General features: G+C 50.1%; 1 protein-coding gene across 3 annotated transcripts in view; it reads left to right on the plus strand.

Annotated features, from left to right (window-relative positions):
- UBE4B (ubiquitination factor E4B) overlaps window positions 1–19,802 on the plus strand; it is a 36,155-nt gene continuing 16,353 nt past the window's right edge. Inside the window, exons 1-17 of one of the 3 annotated variants that reach the window (XM_083375600.1) lie at window positions 1–386; window positions 922–1,015; window positions 7,907–8,093; window positions 9,539–9,674; window positions 10,815–10,902; window positions 11,256–11,400; window positions 11,520–11,748; window positions 12,296–12,697; window positions 14,395–14,514; window positions 16,463–16,604; window positions 16,917–17,017; window positions 17,179–17,293; window positions 17,474–17,557; window positions 18,168–18,224; window positions 18,356–18,472; window positions 19,235–19,333; window positions 19,617–19,730. In XM_083375600.1, coding sequence (XP_083231726.1) covers window positions 992–1,015; window positions 7,907–8,093; window positions 9,539–9,674; window positions 10,815–10,902; window positions 11,256–11,400; window positions 11,520–11,748; window positions 12,296–12,697; window positions 14,395–14,514; window positions 16,463–16,604; window positions 16,917–17,017; window positions 17,179–17,293; window positions 17,474–17,557; window positions 18,168–18,224; window positions 18,356–18,472; window positions 19,235–19,333; window positions 19,617–19,730 — 2,160 coding nt within the window. In that variant the 5' untranslated portion in view covers window positions 1–386; window positions 922–991. The remainder of the gene's footprint in view (window positions 387–921; window positions 1,016–7,906; window positions 8,094–9,538; window positions 9,675–10,814; window positions 10,903–11,255; window positions 11,401–11,519; window positions 11,749–12,295; window positions 12,698–14,394; window positions 14,515–16,462; window positions 16,605–16,916; window positions 17,018–17,178; window positions 17,294–17,473; window positions 17,558–18,167; window positions 18,225–18,355; window positions 18,473–19,234; window positions 19,334–19,616; window positions 19,731–19,802) is intronic. The other 2 variants (XM_083375599.1, XM_083375601.1) reach the window with 2 other exon arrangements.

Consider the following 19,802-nt stretch of genomic DNA (forward strand, 5'->3'; position numbering starts at 1 on the left):
CTTGTTTTGATGAATAATCTCCGCGCGGGGAGGCGGCCGCGGCTGAGGGGAAAGTGGGGCTCCGGCGGTCACGCGTGGGCGGGAGTTGGGAGGCGCGGGGGCTTCAGCCGGTGAGCGCCGCCTCCCCGCTCGCCTTGGTTTGGGCCTGGGCGGTCGTCGGGGTCCGGTGGGGGGGGAAGGCGGGGGAAAGCTGCTGGGCCTGCCCGCCCGCCCAGACGAGAGCGGGTCGCCCTCCGCGGCCGGCCTGGTGGGGGAGGGGAGGCTCCCTATGGGACCCCCGGGGCCGCTGGCGCACCCACAAGGCGGCCTGCGCTCGGGGGGGAGGAGGCGGCGGGGGGGAGGCCGCAGGCGCAGCTGCCCCCTGGGGACCCCCGCAGAGGAGTGAGGTAGCAGCTCAGTGTGTGTCTGTGTGTGTATTCCTCGTCTGTACAGGTGGGGCGTTAAGGACAGGTAGGGCTTGACACCCACCCACCCCTAAAAAAAAGATTCCCCAGCAGCATCAGATGCAGCTCGGATAAGGGCCCAGGAGAGGAAGGAGCGCTGGGTGCAAAGGGAGGGATGGGGGCTGTCTGAGGGTGGCGGCCGCAGGACGCTCCTCCCAATCCCGGGGTTAGACTGGGACCAGTTTGGAGCAGAGAGCAGGGTCTGGAGGAGGAGGAGGAGCAAAGCCGGCGTGGAGGGAGGGAAGGCGGGCGGTTGATGCAGTTCAGGCCGTACGAAGCTGGGAGGGAGGGAGGAAGGAGCCGGTGGGTTGCTAAGGCAGATCTACTTGGAGGAGGAAGAGGAGGAGGAGGAGGAAGAGCGGGGGGGGGGGAGGACACGGGTTGCTCTGAACCTCTGACTATGCATTTTCTGAGCGCTCCTTAGGAAAGAGGCGTCAGGACAGGGGTTAACCTAAAGACATTTCCTCCTCCACCCAAGCACCTCCTCCCTCGAGGGAAGCAGCGGAGCCCTCCTCCCCCAAACTCCTTCCACCATTAAGAGGAAAACCATGGAGGAGTTGAGTGCCGATGAGGTAAGTTTTTTGTGTGTATGTATGTGTGTGTAGCTGGATAATAACTAGGAATGTATGTGTGTGTGTTTGGTTTTACTGAAGGAGGTTTGCAGAGGCATCTTGCAAAGACATTTTAGGTACCAAAGTAGGAGAAGTGAAGGCTCTGTACGTTGGAATGAAGTTGGTGGGCTTGTCCCTAATTTAAAGAGTTTAAAATTTATTTTTGCTCAAAAAAAACCAGTTCTCTTCCAAGTTTGACAGTAACCATCTTTTGTTTTGTTTTTTCAAGGCAAGTATTTTCTGGGTTTTTCATTGCTATTTTAAAGTGGATTTTTTGGATAGGAAAAAAAAATGTCAGGGGAGCTACAAGGCTCCTGATCTCTCTCCTCCCCCCCTCCCCCCAGGTTTATGGCCCTGTTGTAAATCTTTGTACCTTTTGAGATTCCCGGTCTGAGCTGACAGCCAGGAAGGCAGCAGGAGGTGAAGTTCCATTAATAGGTCTGCATATGTGAAAATAATAAATTAAAGCTGAGAAATATGTTTTTTTTTCAAATGAGAGACTTAAATATCTTCATGTGACTGGATGTTTATCACATGATTAGAAGGTTGTTGGTTATTAAGATGGTGAGGTGTTCTTGAGAGTATTTCCTGTCTTAGAGGATGTGCTGTGTTTTACTCAGGCTTAGTATGTTGTGCTCAGTTTTAATAAAATATTTAAAAATGATTGCAACTATGCAAGGAAGCAGTATGTTGTAGCACGTGGTGTGTTCTCCATTTCTCTTCATTCCAGTTCTTCCTAATCTTTTTTCCCTATTCTATAATGGACATTTGTATGTTTCCAGATGTTGAAAATCTTATCTACAAAATATTTAGGTCTAATTGATCATCTCTTGAGCGTTATTACTACATTTGTACTTCTGGGTGATGTAGTGGCCTAACGGACAATATTTTGTAATTTACTTTTTGAGTTTTCGGTGTTAGGGGAGAGCATACCAAAATTCTGCCTTATCTGTTCTAAGAAAGGAGACTTTCCTCCTATGAATAAACTATTCTATGTAGCTTTCATCTTAACGAGTCTCATAACAGTTCACAGTAAATACCTAAAACTATTTAAAACTAGAATTCACACTTTCAGAGTACTGAAATATTAGATGACATCAAAATCAAACTGTGGAATGATGTGTATGAAGATGTGTCAGTAAATTCTGTGGTATAGGACAGCCGTCTCTAACTTGATTCCTTTGAGATAAATTGGATTTAAACTTCCATAATTCCCAGCCAAAAGGCATCTGACTGGAGAAAGGTGATTTAGGAACTCTGATCAAAGGTGTGTTTCCCCCCCTCCAAAGGGTGAAAAATCTTGGATCCCTAGAAAACATGTTTCATTAGACCACAGGCTGCAGTCCTTACCTTTGATGTTGGCAGGATTGGCCTATAAGCATGAACTATAATGGCTTTCAAGCTTTGGTGTCTAAGCCCAGTTCAAACTGTGGTTTGAAGGCAGGACAGTTTAAATACAGTCCTCTTACAGCAGTTGATTTAGTGACCATTTGAAGTTACAACATCATTTTTAAAAAAAACTTGACTTATGACTGTTTTTTTCACACAACCATTACAGCATATCCGTGGTGAGAATGTGATCAGAATTCAGCTGCTTGGCAACTGACTCATGTTTATGACGGTTGCAGTGTCCTGGAGTCATGTGATCCCCTTTTGCGACCTTCTGAGGAGCAAAGTCAATGGGGAAATCACTTGACTCTTAACGACTGCATTACTAATTTAACAAGTGCAGCGATTCACTCAACAATGGTGGCAGGAGGTTGTAAAATGGGGCAAAACTCACTTAAAATCGTGTCACTTAACAACAGATGTTTTGGGCTCAAATGTCGTTGTAAGTTGAGGACAAAGTAAACTAATCCTGGTATGCCCAACCTATTGTGGGAAGCTGTCGGGAGGGAAGTTATGAAGAGGTACGGGGACTGGATAGCTGGGGGGAAAATAGTTTTTTTAGTATGTGGCATACTCCTATAAACCCTGGTATCCAAACTTAACTGAGCATGCATGTGGTTATTAAATGGAACAATTTACAGCATGCTTTACTTGCAGATTGTCAAGTTAAAGTTTTTGCTAATGGCTCATCTACATTGGCAAGCAAAAGATCCACTACGCTCAGCTCCAGAACCAAAAAGCTAGGAACAATTTAGGAATATTGAGTGTGCTGCTTTGAAAACGGTATCACCCTTGGGCTGGGAATGCAGCAATCAACTGAAAATGACTGTGTTGTTGCTAGTGGTCCTCACCCACCCAACTTCTCTGTAAACTAAGCAGTGAGAAAGTCAATAGGTGGATCTGCTCTTGCAGAACCAGGAACCAATCAATCAGAATCAGAACAGAGCTGGAAGGGTCCTTGGAGGTCTTCTAATCCAGCCCCCTACTCAAGCAGGAGACCCTATACCATTTCAGACAGGTGGCTGTCCAGTGTCTTCTTAAAAACCTCCAGTGATGGAGCACCCACGACTTCTGGTGGCAAGCAGTTCCACTGGTTAATTGTCTTCACTGTCAGGAATTTCCTCCTTAATTCCAGGTTGCTTCTCTCCTTGATTAGTGTCCATGTCAAACCTTCTTGACCGTTAGTTTTTTTTTAAAAAAGCTACTGAAACCAACCCAAATCCATCTGCAATTGCCTAGACACAATTACCGATGGGTAATTATCTAAGGACGCAGTGGCTCAGTGGGTTGGGACGCTGAGCTTGTCAATCAGATGGTTAGCAGTTTGGCGGGTCGAATCCCGAGTGCCGCGTAACAGAGTGAGCGCCTGTTACTCGTCCCAGCTTCTGCCAACCTAGCAGTTCGAAAGCACGTAAAAACGCAAGTAGAAAAATAGGGACCGTAGTGGTGGGAAGGTAACAGCATTCCGTGCGCCTTTGGCGTCCAGTCATGCCGGCCACACGACCACAGAGACGTCCTCGGACAAGCGCTGGCTCTTCGGCTTTGAAACAGAGATGAGCACTGGCCCCTAGAGTCGGAAACGACTAGCACGTGTGTGCGGGGGAACCTTTACCTTTACCCTTTACCTAATTATTTATCAGCGATGTTGCTATAAACAGATTTTAATTTCTTTTTACATTTATCAGCATGCTAGTCAGACTTCGGGTTGGAGACGTAGTGAGGATCCGATCCAAGCTCTCTTGAGGTTGTTCGTTACGCATCTCGGTTGCCGGGTGGTTGGGGTGGGGGAGATATTTTCCAGCTAAATAACAAGATTTCTTTGGAAGGTCTTACAAAAGTAGGTTAGACCGACCTTTGCTAGGTCCCCGTTATTTCTGTTTGGGACACACTGGGCCTGATCCAAAAGAACTCCAAAGGCGCCTAGGAATTCTTTCTCAGTTTCCAGTACAAGATTGTCCGACCAGAGAATTACAAGACTCCAGAAAGGGGCATATTTATTGGAGTGGTGGAATTCCTGCACAACCAACTGGAATTACCACAAGATTAGGTGATTTGAAGAACTCTCTCAGGGGAAAGACAGTAGTAAAGGTCTCATATGGTGGGGGGGAGTAAGTAAACAGGAAGGGATTTATGCTGTGTGTTTAACCTGGAAATTATTGGCACCCCTAGTGCATAGAACCTGGCCATTGTGGGCAGAGCTGCAAAAGATCACCTTTAGTGTTCGTCCTCCCCCCCACACACACAACCTCCCCGATATGTTGGGTTGTATCATCTTTCCATTGGGGAGATCAGGTGTCAACAACAGGCATCGTTGTGCAGAGTCATTCCACCTCTTCCAAACCATCAAGATGACGTGGTTTGTTGCTGGACGAAGGTAATAATTTACCAAGCATTTGCTGTTGTAATAGGAGCCTATATCCGCACATCGGGCCCATTGCCAAGTGCTTGTTCTCTGCTGTGGAACGGTAGGCAGGAAAACCTTTTCAACCAGAGGCTGCGAAAGAGAGCAAGATAGGATTGCTTAAAGGAAGGGACGCCGGTACATCTTGGCTGGAGTTAGAATAGCAGGTTGGGGTTTTCCAACTCGGCGGAGGGGGGGGGAGGGAAAGACCTCTACACTAAATCTCAGTCTAGCCTATTTCAATAAGGTCATTTGTTTTTATTTTTCCTCTGGGCACGCTTCGTGCTAAACCACAATGCAGTTTTTGTACGTCGTGCAACCTCGGACGCTGTTTAAATAGGGCCTTGCAAGCAAACGGATAGTTGGCTGATTAGATTTGATTTGATTTCTGAAATCACCGCCCATTCTCCGTCTAGCCACCGGAGAGAAAGCTGGTTTATGGCTGGCTAATTGACAGGCGCCTCAAAATCTCAACAGTCCAAAAGCATCCTGGGGGTGAACCGGAAGCCAAAGGAGCCAGGAGCCTGGGGAGGGATGGAATGAAAGGGGCCCATTGTTATGCCAGCCCTTGAGTGTGAAGAAAAACACCTTTTTCTTGCCGTCCCTTTCAGCCTGGCCAGTTCCAAGTATACTGCGAAGCTTGGATAGAAAGCCTGGATTAATGACCTTGTTTGATTGATCATTCTTTCCTGGGTGCAGAGAACTTGAATCCTGTTTTTTGACGTTACCTGGAGGCTATTCTGATCTTTGTTTTAAAGGGAATCTGAATCAAACCAGTCCTGCTTTTGCAGTCTTTTAGGGTGTCTGAAACTTCACCGGGTGGGGTGGGGTGGGGTGGGGTGGGGGAGAGCCTTGTTGCTCCGTGCAAATCAGCCCATCTGTGTTTGCAAATGTACACGACCGAGACTTTCGGGTGAGAAGAAGAGTAGAAATGCTTTAAATAACATACATCAGGGTAGCTAATTTAAGTGGACTGGGTGAAAAAGACTTAAGCTCTGGGTTAGTCGTTTTAGTTAGGATGCCCTTGCTGGTAGGTGGAGTGATAGCACCTTTTCCAGCCCTGATTGGACAGGTCTCACTTCATTCCTTATTTATTATTTATTTATTTTAATTCCATTTATATCCCGCCCTTCTCCGAAGACTCAGGGCGGCTTACAAGCTTAGCAGTAGCCTTCATTCTATGTATATGCCTGCTTATTAGGGCTTTCACACACCCCCCAAGCGGCATTATTGCAAAGTCAGCTTAATTGCCCCCAACAATCTGGGTCCTCATTTTACGTACCTCGGAAGGATGGAAGGCTGAGTCAACCTTGAGCCTGGTGGGATGCGAACCTGCACTAATTGCAGGCAGCTGGTGTTACTTAAGGAGGCATTAGCCCACTGCTCCACCAAGGCATCATGCCTTCCCATGGGTCCAAAATAAGCCCTGCTTCCCGGCCATTTTCATGTGGTGTCACCTTCCTGCGGTCCCAGGAGTCGTGGCGGGGAAGCCATCGAACAAAGATCAAACCTGTTATGTGGAAGTGGTTCAGAACCAGGGTAAGACGACGTTGGGGGTAGTAGCGTACCACGTCCGATGGGCACGTTCTCTAGCACGGAGCGCAGAATTTCTGTCGCCAAGCGAGACAGTTAAGTGAATTTTGCCCCGTTTTGCGACCTTTGAACGGTCCTGCTGTTAGCCGTCGTGAATTTAGCTCTCGAGTTCAGCTCTTCCCCCAACGGGAAGACCCGTGGACTTTATCCTGTGAAATGTCCGTATTAAAGGATGGAAAATCTTTCAAATCGAGTTTTGAAAATCTTTCGCCTGCTTTAGGGTGTAAGGCGACATGGGCCAAAAGGCGTCTTTAAACAAAAAGATGCTTGTGCAAAGCCCTGCTGCCTTTTTTTTTGCGAGTCTTTCTCCGGAAGAAGTTCTTCAGGTTTGAGAAAATCAGAGCAGGATGTTGGATTTTGTTGCGTAAGGCGGTAAGGAAGGCCTTGTTTTTTTTCTTCTAATAATAGAGCTTCCTCTGAGCAGTGGAATGAACACCGCCACATGTTTTCCTCGTGTGCTCTGTCCATTTCCAGGAAAACGATGTTTGCCTCTCGCTGGGGGAAGGGGGCGGCTGGGTGAACGGCTTAAGGCCTCCTGGAATGAAAATGGCTCTTGGCCAGCCACAGCACCAGCACCAGGCCGGATGAATTCGTGGGTTCATGTGGGTTGAAGCTGTTTCAAGGCTGTTGGCTGCCTCCCTGAACCTGGCACTCTTTTTACACATTCTCTCTTTGACCTTCCACCCTGATAACCAAGATGGGCCGGCTTGGCTGCAGGAGTCCTTGGCTGTTTGGAAAACTGCGGCAGAGACTGTTCCAAGGCTCGAAAACAGCGACTGCGAGAGGGATCTCGGAGTCCTAGTGGACGGTCCCTTAAGCTTGAGCCGGTCGTGTGCTCGTACAGAATCCTTGGTTGTGTAAACGGAGGCGTAGAACCAAAATCGAGCTAGCTTTTTAGTATCGCTTTATAAACCTTAGTGAGGTCACACCTGGAGCACTGCATCTGGTTTTGGTCACCACGTTTACAAAAAAAAAAAAGTGTTGAGACTTGGGGGAAAAATGCAGAGAAGAGCCACTAAGATGATTAAAGGCCTGTACGAAGAACAGTTGCAGGAACTGTGTATGGCCAGTCTAGAGAAAAGAAGAATTAGGGGGGGGGGTTGACATGATAGCAGTCTTCCAGTATTTGAGGGGCTGCCGCAAAGAGGGGTGTGTGTACGTCAACGTATTTTCTAAAGCACCTGAAAGCAGGACAAGAAGCAACGGGTGGAAACTAATCAAGGAGAGAAGCAACCTGGAATTAAGGAGAAACTTCCTAACAGTGAGGACAATTAACCGGTGGAACGGCTTGCCACCAGAAGTTGTGGGTGCTTCATCCCTGGAGGTTTTTAGGAAAAGACCGGACAGTCACTTGTCTGAAATGGTTATAGGGGCTGGACTAGAAGGCCTTCAAGGTCCCTTCCAGCTGGATTCTGAGTCTGACCTTCTGCAACTCTGCAGTAACTCACAGTGTCCTGGTTTGATTGTAGATCCGTCGGAGGCGCCTTGCCCGGCTCGCCGGCGGGCCCTCTTCCCAGCCCACCACCCCGCTGACATCTCCGCAGAGGGAGAACCCTCCAGGGCAGCCAGTCCCAGCGCCGTCTCCAGGGGCACCCCACAACCTTGGACTCAACGTTCACAGCATGACCCCTGCTACCTCTCCAATCGGCGCCTCAGGTAAGCCACCGTCTGCTAATGCCGCTTGGTACAGCTCGGGATGACAAAAAAAACCATGCCAGCCCGTGCGGGGGTCAACCCTGGTTCTTGAGAAACTACCGCTTCTCCCTCAGGGCCACGGGTGAGGCCTTGGGTTTAGCAGAGCTGTGAGGAAGCCTCTCTTGCCTTCCTGCAAGACATTTTGCGGACGCGAGCAAGACAGTTTAAAGAGATGGAATCCAATCCTGGCTGGGTCCGAGCCTCGTTTTCCGCCATCCGCCCGATTTTGCAGGCTTACAGTGGCTCATTTCACGCTGAGCCAAAACCACACAAGCCATCTTGGAAGCAATGGGAGGAGCCAGCCAGCTCCTGTCTGAATAAGAGAGTCGGGCGGCTTGGCTGGTTTTGACAGCCACAGTCGTCGTCTTCTCCTCCCCCCCCCCCTCGGTAGAGATTGCTGTAGCCTGCAGAACAGCTGGCCTTGAAAGCCGAAGGAATTGGCAGCTTAGCCAGGCAAGCCAAACCGTCATGTGGCTTGCCTTCTCATTCCCTCTTTCCCTCTTGCCGTCTGCTTAAGCAGCCATTCAGCCCGTTGACCTCGTCCTTGGGAGGCGATAACAACAATCAAGATTTCTCCATGGGCAGCCCGGCCCTAGATTTGACCTCAGATCGGTTTGTCAGGCTTGGATGTCAGGTTCATGTCGACAGAGAGGAGAAGAACCTGTTTAGAAAGAGTTAGGGGGGAGAAATGGCTCTTAGAACAAATCACTGTGTGTCTCTGTGTGTCTCACACGGACATACATACTGTTCACCCCAGAGCTAAAACATTTTAAGTGCTCGGTTAATTGGGATGTGGCACCGAATTAGGAAAAAAAAAAGTTCCTCTCTTTCCTTTTATCTTGTTCACACCGTTAAAGTGTGCTGCGTGGCCTGTTTAGAGCTAAGTTGTTCCCACCGAGTTTAAAAATAGTTTTGATGGCACACACTAAACCATCGTTGTCATTGTTGTTGTTGTTGTTATTATTATTATTATTGATTTACAAAGGCTTTGATGCCACTTCAGTCACTGAGATTCAAACAGCTCACAGGCAAGAGAAGACTAATTTGTTTTAAGGTTTCATTTCCCACTTTGGCATCCTACACTTCCCAGCGTCAACCTAGAAATCCCCCCTTTTTTGCCCCCCAGGGCCGTTGTAACTTTGAGCGGCCACTAAGCGAATAGTGGTAAGCCGAGGACTGCTTGTACAGCTCATAAGTCCATATGCGTTATGCCGTAGTAGGCCGAATAAATTAAATTTGCCTTCTTCCTGCAAGCTGGCCTGGCGGTCTGAAACTTGGGCGGGTGTGTGTGTTTCTCCAAGGATGGGCGGTGGGGTCACCGTGTTCTCCCACTGCTTCCAGCTGCAGGCTTGGGCACGCTGGGAAGTTTTAAGCGCGTAACTTCCTTCTTGCCTTCTTTCCCCAAGGTGTTGCCCATCGTAGCCAGAGCAGCGAAGGAGTGAGTTCCCTCAGCAGCTCGCCGTCCAACAGCCTTGAAACCCAGTCCCAGTCGCTGTCTCGGTCCCAGAGCATGGACATCGACAGTGTCTCCTGCGAGAAAAGGTAGGCCGGTTCCCTTGGGCAGCCTTGGGTGAGACGTTACCCCATGATGCACAGCGTAACCTCTTGGGAGATTCTACCAGTGTTTGTTTACCTGTCGTGTTTTAGCTGTAGGAGAATCTTAACTTATTAAACTGGTGCCGAGCCATCTTCACTCTGGAAAGTGGCTCTCTTACGTTCTGGTGGAGCCCATCTTCCATAACGATATAACACGATAACAACAGCACTTAAGACTTATATGCCGCTTCACAGTGCTTGACCCCCCCCCTCTGAGCAGTTTACAGAGTCAGCCTACGGTCCCCAGCAATCATTTTACCGACCTCAGACAGATGGAAGGCTGAGTCGACCTTGAGCCGGTCAGGATCGAACTGCCGGCAGTGGGCAGAGTTTAGCCTGCAGTGCTGCATTCTAACCACTGCGCCACCAGGGCTGATGGGTAAAGCAAACCCAGATTGCTGGCTATCTCCCTGGATGAGGTTGTCAACCTCATTACTACGATTTAGATTCTCCACGGCAAGGCTTAAATTGTCGAAAAAGGAAATCTGGGCCATCCCGAATCCAGATAGTAAATGTAACAGCAAGAGAAGAACACACGTGGAAGAAATGAAAAACGATCAAACTAAGGAATAGCTCTTTTTTATTTGATTTTGCGGACCTTAAGGCTCTCCCTGTAGGGTTTTTTTTTGGGGGGGGCCTTCCGAAGGCTGGAACGTATCCAGGTTTGTGTACAGATAAACAGAATTTGTAAACCCAGCCAGAGCTTAGAATAATGGCTTTAAGGGGTGGGTGGGATGCAGAATCAAAATGTTCTCCCCACACGTGGGCTGATTTCTGCTTGGCAGCCCCGCATAGACACCCCACACACACAAAATGCAAGCCGTGGGAGGGGGCGAGAAATGAAATGTGCTGGAGCTGTCCTCCTACGTGACTCATGTTGGCTTGTTCCGAAGCAAGCAGTGTCTGGGCAGCTGGTTATCCCAATGGCACAATTGCGTTGTTTTTGTTGTTGTTGTTTTGCACATCGGGTGGTTTTCCCTTCAGCCCTCCCACGCTGGGAGCGTCTGTTTTGGGCAACCGCTCTTCTGAACGGGAAGCGGTCTCAAGCTTCAGAGGGTTTGAAAGAGTTCTCTGCTCCCTTTCCAGCTTGTCCCAGGTCGATGTGGATTCGGGGATCGAAAACATGGAAGTGGACGAGAGCGATCGGCGGGAAAAACGCAGCCTGTCCGATAAGGTGAGGAGGTCACACCGGGCTTGTGGGGAAACTTAACGGCTACACACATCCGGAGAGGCAGAATGGCAAAATGGGCTATCAACGTGGCCAGAGAACCCAAATGGACCCTCCCTGTGTTGAACGGCTTCACTTGTCTATCCTATTCTTGTCTAATCCTCTTCGCTCCAAGCTCAGGTCCTTTCAGTTTGAGCAGCGCCACCTAGTGGGAGCCAGAGGGTGGCCTTCTCCGACACGGCAAACAACTTTTGCAAAAGCGTCACACGCTCACTTCCTTCAGGCAATCAAGCCTTGTGCCCGCATTTTTTTTTTTTTTGGCCAGGTTAAATTAAGTATTTTCTGGTGTCGCCCCGCAGGAGCTCCCTTCTGGATTGGAAATCTCGGAGGAGCAAGCCTTGCAGCTGGTTTGTAAGATTTTCCGGGTCTCTTGGAAGGACCGAGACCGAGACGTCATCTTCCTCACCTCCCTTTCCGAGCAGTTCAAGCAGAGCCCCAAAGATGGTAAGGAAACCTCTGGATGTGGGTAAGAAATCAGAATTTTTGCTTACCTTTCATAATAACTTGAGCTTGCAACGCCTCTGTGGATTCAAGTAACCCCCTCCTCTTCCTTCCCCGCCCAGTGTTCTCGGACTTCAAAGACCTGATTGGGCAAGTGCTGATGGAGGTCCTCATGATGTCCACCCAGTCGAGAGAAGAAAACCCCTTTGCCAGTTTGACCGCCACGTCACAGCCCATCGCGGCTGCCGCCCGCTCGCCCGATAGGAACTTAGTCCTGAATACCGGCTCCAACCCGGGAACCAGCCCCGTGTTTTGCAACGTGGGCTCGTTTGGCTCCAGCTCCTTATCCAGGTAGGTCACAAATCACACCTAGGAGTAAAAAAAGCCACGAGGTGAAGCTCTCCGAAGAGCCGGGGGTGGCGCAGTGGTTAGAAGGCGGTACTGCAGGCTAACTCAGCCATCTGCCGGCAGTTCGATCCCGACCGGCTCAACCCTTCCAGGGTTGGTAAAATGAAGACACCCAGATCGTTGGGGGGCCACAGGCCGACTCTGTAAACCGCTTGGAGAGGGCTGTAAAAGCGCGGTGAAGCGGTATATAAGTCTTTTAAGTGGTATTGCTGGGCGAATTTGGCCCCCCTGGCAGAGAATTGGCCTCTGAACAGATAGCCAGGGGACCCGACTGGTCTGCCCTTAAAATGGAGCAGGCCGCTCATTTGGGGGCACTTCAATCCCGGAGGGTTTTATGAGGCACCCCGTCCCTGGTGTAAGGATTTCAACCGAGTGGCTGCTTTTTCTCCCCCCTACATCGTCTCATTATTATTTTTTCCTGGTCTTCCCTGTTGTCAATTCTGATCTTTCTCTTCTTTTCCTCCTCCTTTCCCGCTTTGGCTGACCGCAGTCTCTACGGAAGCAGCCCTGTTCCCATTTTCAACATCGCAAGTCACCCCCCTTGGGCTGGCTCCTTTCTCCCTTCTTCCCCCAGCCCCGTGGCTCCCTTCCCCGCGTCCTCCCTGTCCGTCAGCCCCCATCTCCTGCCGGCTGGGCTGCCCAGTGCCCAGCCCTCCTCCCCACGGTACCGTCCGTACACAGTGGCACACCCCTGGACTTTGGCCGCTCCCTCTGCCACGCCCTCAGCGGGCACCTCCAGTCTTTCGGCCTCTTCGACTCCTCCGGGCGTAAGCCCCAGTCCTCCAGCCGCACGGGTCACTTCGTCCAGGGCTAGGCCCGTAGCCGGCACCCTGCCCCTCTTCTGCGATTTGGGCAGCAGTCGTACCTCTTCTCCGAGCAGGATGCCCGCTAGGTACCTTTTGCAGCTGGGTGAATTTGCGGTTTCTTTTTGTGTGTGTGTGTGTGTGTGTGTCTTGCTGGGTTGCAGTGAGCAGCTAAGCGTTTGGAAGAGCATCTTTTTAAGGCTTTGGCTAATCCGTTCGCTTTTCGAAATGAGCTTTCCGGTTTTTCGCTTTCCTTAACGGCGTTTGAGCTGAGCTAACCCTGACTTGGAACCTCTGTGGGTTTGTTGGGTTTTTTTGGCAAGATCCGTGGCCTTTCCCAGCACGGTGCAGAGGAAGGAAGGAAATATTTGACTAACCCAAGAGAAGTTTTTTTGTTCTGCTTTTCAGCCCAGGGATCTCACAGGATTTCAGGTTGGCACGTAGGAAGAGGAAGGGAGAGAGGATAAATTGATAAACGTGCCAACCTGCCGCTTGAGCGAGTACGCCTTTGTGACGGTCTTCAGGACTGGTGGGATGGCCCTGCTTCCCAACTCATTGGACTGAAGACCAAGCGAGAGTCTGGCTTGCCAACCAATGTGCAATATTTAGGATAGAGCAGGAGAAGATACAGACTTCAGAGCAAGGGGTGTCTGACCTTGGCAACTTGAAAGCCTGTGGACCTCAACTCCCAGAATTCCCCAGCCAGTGGTGCTGCCTGGCCAATTCTGGGAGATGAAGTCCACGGCTCTTCAGATTGCCAAGCTCGGACAGCCCTGCTTTCGAGCAAAGGTGTGGCATAATCGTTCTCTGGCTAAGGAAGAAACCACTAAACTGCTCTGGGAGAGACCATTCCTGTAGTTTCCTGGAGAATTCCCGAGTTATTCTTGAGTCTCCGAGTTTGGCCAGTGGATTTTTCCATAGTAGCGAAGAGCAATCGCTGAAAAAGTTCGGGAAAAATTGGGCCTCAGCTTTGGAAAACCTCCACCAGCTGACGTTCTCAGTGTCCAGCTAGTGATGGGACAACGTTGTGTACCTTCCTCAAGGCTCTTAGGCCCCTGGCAATAAAGGTTCCCTCCTGATGTCAATCAGCTGGAGGAGACAGATCAGGGCCCTGGCCACTACATCCAACCGTTACTGTTAAGATCAACAATCATGGACTCAGGAATTGGGCCTTCTTTAAATTCCAAGGGACGCGGTGGCTCAGTGGGTTAGGACGCTGAGCCTGTCGATCAGAAGATCGGCAGTTTGGCGGGTGAAATCCCGAGTGCCGCATAGCAGAGTGAGCGCCCGTTACTCGTCCCAGCTTCTGCCAACCTAGCAGTTCAAAAGCACATAAAAATGCAAGTAGAAAAACAGGGACCACTCCGGTGGGAAGGTAACAGCGTTCCGTGCGCCTTTGGCGTCTAGTCATGCCGGCCACGTGACCACGGAGACGTCCTCGGAGAAGCGCTGGCTGTTCGGCTTTGAAACGGAGATGAGCACCGGCCCCTAGAGTCGGAAACGACTAGCACGCATGTGCGGGGGGGGGGGGGGACCTTTACCTTTACCTTAAATTCCTTGGGTGCTGCCGTTTGTAAATTTCCCAGAAGACAGCCAACTTTGCTCCAAGGCTTGCCGGGAGACGCCTTAACTCTGTTGCGCCTCTAACTCGAGCGGCTGATTTCCCAAAATTAACTCGCCGCATGCTTGCAGTGAAGACGGTCTTAATAGAAAACAAGCTTGTGTGTGTGTGTGTCCCCTCCATTCTCTTGTATTCATTCATCCCCCTCTGCTTTCGTTATACTAGTATGTACGACAGCCCTTTTTCCCTCTTCCTTGCCATTTCCGATGTCTCTGGAGACAGTTCTGAGGAAGAGGAGGAGGAGGAGGAGGAAGAGGAATTTTCTTGGGTGCCATTTGGGTCAAGGTACTCTAGAAACGAGTGTGACTTGTTTGCATTTCCTGTCTTCAAGGTCCTTACCCCTCTCCCCGTTCGCCCCTGCTCGGCGTCCAATTTCCAAATCTCTCTCACCCGTCATTAAAAACATTTACCCTTTTGGCAGGATGGGAACTGCTTTTGTTTTCTCCTCCTCCCTAAGTGCCAAATTATCCCAAGTTGCTTTGTGAATTAATAATACTTTGAAACGAGCCTTGCACACAATGGATGCCTTGCACGCCGGTGGTAAATCGTTGCCATTACGACTTCAGAAAAATTGGCTTTTGTTTCTGGCTTGTTAGCCGGGGGGGGGGCGCGGCTGGCCGGCCAGCCAAGATTCTTGGTTTTGGATGTGCTGAATGAGAAATATCTCCCGTCAGGTTGGCCATTTCCACCCACAAGGGAAGCTGTGCCAGAGCAATTAGAGACCGTGGTTTCTTTAGGGCTTTGGCCTGTCTGCTACATGTGAATGGTCCATAAAGAGTTCATTTCTTCCACAGCATCCCCAATTCTTTAGGATTGCCCTCAGCTGCTGCCCGGTCCAGTGAAAACTAGATGTGTTTGTGTAAAATTAATTTAATCCATCCAACCTGCTAAGCCCCGATCTCAGCTCTTGGGCTGAGTAAACCATAGTTTAGGGTTGAGAGCCTTGTAGAAATCTAGCCTGTATCGTTAGTTTACAGTTTGTTATAATGGAGCAAACCCGGTTAAGCAAAGCGTGGCCAACTACGTTCTGCGAGCACGGCTAGTGTGCTGTGGTACCTTGTGAGTCGTGAGGACACCGTAAAACGCGGCGAGTCACCTTGAACTGGGCAGCAAATCAATTTGATGGGAATATATGACGATTGAGAAAGCCTGTAAGCTCATAAGAAGCAAACGCGTCTTAATTGGGGCTGTCTAAAAAAAATTCCCCAAATACATACAAGCACGTTCTCTCGGTGTTTGCCTGCATTGAAAAAAGTCAACAACGGCATCTTACCAAAATTAAAAAAATTAAAAAAAATAGAGCACCAATACTTATTCCAAGAATACTTTTGACCACAGGTCCCCTGTTGTCAAAACACAAATCTGTGGCTTGTTGTTTTTGTCTTAGGGCAACGCAAACTCCCACCTGTACAGCGGGACGTCGCATTCTCGGACACCTTTCTTTACACACACACACACACACACACACACACACACACCCCAAGTTGTGCAAAATGAGTCCTTGCAAGCTGGTGCTCAGATTGTAATGAACGGACCCCCAAAGATGGAGCAGAGAAGAGGGAAGCCTTGAGTGGGTTTCAGTGAGGCCGAGCTCGATAGATCTGCCAAAATCGAGGCCCTCCGTGGTTGTCCCCATGCAAACTCTCCTGGTTTAGGGGGAGGGTTGACTCCCTGCTAAAAGAGGATTCTAGCTTTAGTCTGTGGGGCTGCTGGGCTGGCGTCCCCCTTAATCTATGGGCTAGGGTCCTTTAGAGAAGTCCGCTCAGTTGAGGGTAGAGTTGCTCAAACTTTGAGGCAGCTGTAAGGACTCAGGAGAGCAAGCAATGACTCCAAGGTGCCTCCCCCCCCCATTCCCGCTCCCCAGGAACCCTGCGGGGCTGTGTGGATGGGTCTCATGTACACAAGGATGCTTATTGAGTGATGTTGCGTCATCAAGTAGGCCTGTTGGCCAAGGAGAGCAGGCTGTAACCACCATGGCCGGAGTGGCTGGGTTGATGGGAATCCAGGGATGGGTTTTGTCCTATGTGGTGTTTCTGTCCCATCCATGGTCCATCCCTTCCTTCCTCCCTCCCTTCCTTCCTTCCTTCCTTCCTTCCTTCCTTCCTTCCCTCCCTCCCTCCCTCCCTCCCTCCCTCTCTCTGTTCCTTCCTTCCTGCCTTCCTTCCTTGTGGCTTCTGGAGGCCCCTCTAGCCTTTGGACTCAGTGGCGCGCCTTGTCCTTCTTTGTTTGCTAGTGGCGGAGGCTCCGGGGGGGCCAGCATTTCCGACTCGTGCAGCGACCATTTTGCCATTGAGACGTGCAAGGAAACGGAGATGCTAAACTACCTCATTGAGTGCTTCGACCGAGTGGGGATCGAGGAAAGGAAAGCGCCAAAGGTACCGTCTCTTTCTCGCTCTCTCCCAGCCCCTCTCCCTCTCCCGGTCTCCCTCTCTCCCCGGTCTCTCTCTCTCTCTCCCCCAGTCTCCCTATCTCTCTCTCTCCCTCTCTCTCATCTCCCTCTCTCTCTCCCCCAGTCTGTCACTGTCCCTATCTTCTCTTCTCTCTCCCTCTGTTGCTCTCTCTCTCCCTCTTCTCCATCTCCATATCTCTTTCCCTCTCTCTCTCTCTCTCTCTCTCTCTCCTCGTCTCTCTTTTCTCTCTCTCTGTTGAAAGATGGGCTACCTCACCCCTCTTTCTGCCTCTCCCAGATGTGCAGCCAGCCGGTGGTGAGCCAGCTTCTCAGCAACATCCGATCCCAGTGCATTTCTCACGCGGCTTTGGTGCTCCAAGGATCCCTAACGCAGCTGAGGTCAGTGGGACAGGAGGCCACCTAGCGATCCTGGCTTGATCTCCCCTTTAAACCTCTCGGGAATCTGCCCTCTCAGGACCTTGGGCTTCAGAGTTCTGTCACCCCCCCCCGGGGGTGGGGAGAGAGAACTATGTTTTAACCCTTCTGTCTCTTGTACCCAGGTCATCCCAGCAGCAGTCGTTGTTAGTCCCGTATATGCTCTGTAGGAATCTCCCCTTTGGTTTCATCCAGGAATTGGTGAGGACGACTCACCAAGATGAAGAGGTCTTCAAGCAGGTAAAAAAAAAAAAAAGGCTGGCCAAGCTCCCGGGGGTGGGGGCGTCACACGGGCTGGCCTCAGTTGGTTCACCCTGGAGTGGGTGCTAATTTAGGGCTGGCTCTTGGCCGGCCTAACTTTTCTCCCAAGTGGAAGCTGGAAGCCACCTAATTCTCCCTCTTTTTCCTTCTTAAAAACAGATCTTTATACCTATTTTACAAGGGCTGGCTCTTGCTTCGAAAGAATGCTCCTTCGATAGCGACAACTTTAAATACCCCCTTATGGTGAGTATCGGAACCAACCTGCCGACACCGTGTAAACCGGAGGCGTAACATTTGTGGCTGCCCCCCCTCTCTCGGGGATTTTAGGTGGCCCGGCAGGGTCCCTGTGGAATGAAATATTTCTCTGCGCAAGGAAAACACCCCTGTCTCATTGGTTCAAATGGAGCGGAAAAGGAAGGTGTCACTGCTGGTTTGTGGGTGGGGGGTGTTGGGGGACCCCTGCTCTAGGGCACCAGAGGGCAGGACAAGAGGTTAAGGGGTTGGAAGAGGCAGCTAACTTAGAAGTAAGAAGAAATTTTCTGACTGAATCAATAGAATTACTTGGCCTCCTGGGGTTGTAGATGCTCCGTTACTGGAGGTTTTCAAAAATAGACTGGACAACCTTTGGACCAGGAGGTTGGACTAGAAGACCTCTTGAGGTCCTTTCCAGGCCTAGGGTTCTACACTTTGAAGCGATACAGGTTTGCCTTCCTGCAAAGAAATAAACCAACCTCGGTGAGCGCTTCAAGCCACACAGTGCCCCTTTTGCAGTAGTCATCAAACAGTGGCTTAAGTAATTAAATGTCCAGAAATGGGGGTCTGAATCTTGGCCTTCCCTTCTCTCCCTTCCCAGGCTTTGGGGGAACTGTGCGAGATCAAGTTTGGAAAATCGCATCCCGTCTGCAGTTTGGTAAGTGGGGAAAGTGAAAAAAAAAAAGTCCTTGCGGGATTCTGCCAACGGGACGGAAAAGCCCGAGGCAGAGCGATCTGACCATCCAGCCCTCGTCCTGCTCATTTTGGGGATCTCTTTGCTCTCTCCAGGTGGTCTCTTTGCCTTTGTGGTTGCCAAAATCTCTAAGCCCCGGGATGGGCCGAGAGCTCCAGAGACTCTCTTATCTTGGGGTATTCTTCAGCCTCTCCGTCTTTGCTGAGGATGATGTAAGTGTCGAGTAAGAGGCTCAGACAGGAAATAGAGGCCTCTCTCGTGAAGTCAAAGAGTGGCTCTCATCAGATCAAATATTTGCCTTGACTGAAGCAGACTTGACTAGTTGAAGGATCTTTCTTGCCAGCTTCTGGGGTGCGTTCTGCTGGGAAAACGGGTGTTCTGAGCTGGTGCAGGGTTGTCCAAGTGTGGCCACTTCAAGGTCTGTGGATCAACTCCCAGAATTACCCACTTAGCATTGACCACCGTTGACCAGTGTTGAATTCTGCTGACTACAGTTGCGTATGGTTGATCTATGTTGACCGCTGTTGACCACCTTTGACCGCTGTTGACCACAGTTGACCTCTGTTGACTTCTGTTGACCACTGTTGACAAAGGTTGAGCTATGTTGACCACCATTGACATTGGTTGACCACTGTTGACTTCTGTTGACCACCGTTGACTGTGGTTGACCACTGTTGACCACTGTTGACAATGGTTGATCTATGTTGACCACCCTTGACCACCCTTGACCACTTGGTGTGTCTCCTCATGAAAATGAGCCCGTTTGGGAAAGAGCATCAGAAGAATGGTGGAAAAACAAAATACCACAGTTACTTTTTTACTGTCTGGGAGGGTTGGGGGGGTCAAACATAGAGCAGGCTGTAGTTGAGGCTAGAGAAACGAAGCACAAAATGGACCCACTCGCAAGGTTTTGTGCAGAGGCAGCGTAGAATTTGCACTCGCAATTGAGTTTTTGTGTTGTTTTGCCCTTTCAGCCTAGAGTCGTCGAGAAATATTTCTCTGGGCCTACCATTACTTTGGAAAACACGCGGGTCGTTAGCCAGTCACTGCAACATTACCTGGAATCTGCCAGGGTAGGTGTGCTGAAGAGAAACTTCCGGTTTCCACTTTGATTTAGGGAAGGGAGGTCACTTGCTCACAGAAATGTGTAGCCCTGAATTAAAAACGGAAGAATTGTTTCTCTTCCCTCTCTGCATTTATCTCTCTTGTGTGAGAGAGTGCTGCTTTGTTTAAGACGGGCAAATTCCTGCCATATTAGAAGAATCCCTGCAGACTCATTAAGGGAATCCTTGTGGCCTCAAGTCCGTGATCCTTGGTGTAAAAGGTGTGTCCTTTTCCGCTTTGCCGAACGTTTAGCAAGAGTTGTTCAAGATCCTGCACAGTATTCTGCTCAACGGAGAGACGCGGGAAGCCGCCCTCAGCTACATGGCAGCCGTGGTCAACGCCAACGTTAAAAAGGCACAAATGCAGGTGAGTTTGACGTTCCAAACGGGTGCTGAGCACAACTTTTTGCCTCCCCCACTTTCCAGAAAGCCAACCAAA

The sequence above is a fragment of the Vipera ursinii genome (genome assembly GCF_947247035.1).
Source record: "Vipera ursinii genome assembly, chromosome: 17".
NCBI classification, from domain to species: domain Eukaryota; kingdom Metazoa; phylum Chordata; class Lepidosauria; order Squamata; family Viperidae; genus Vipera; species Vipera ursinii.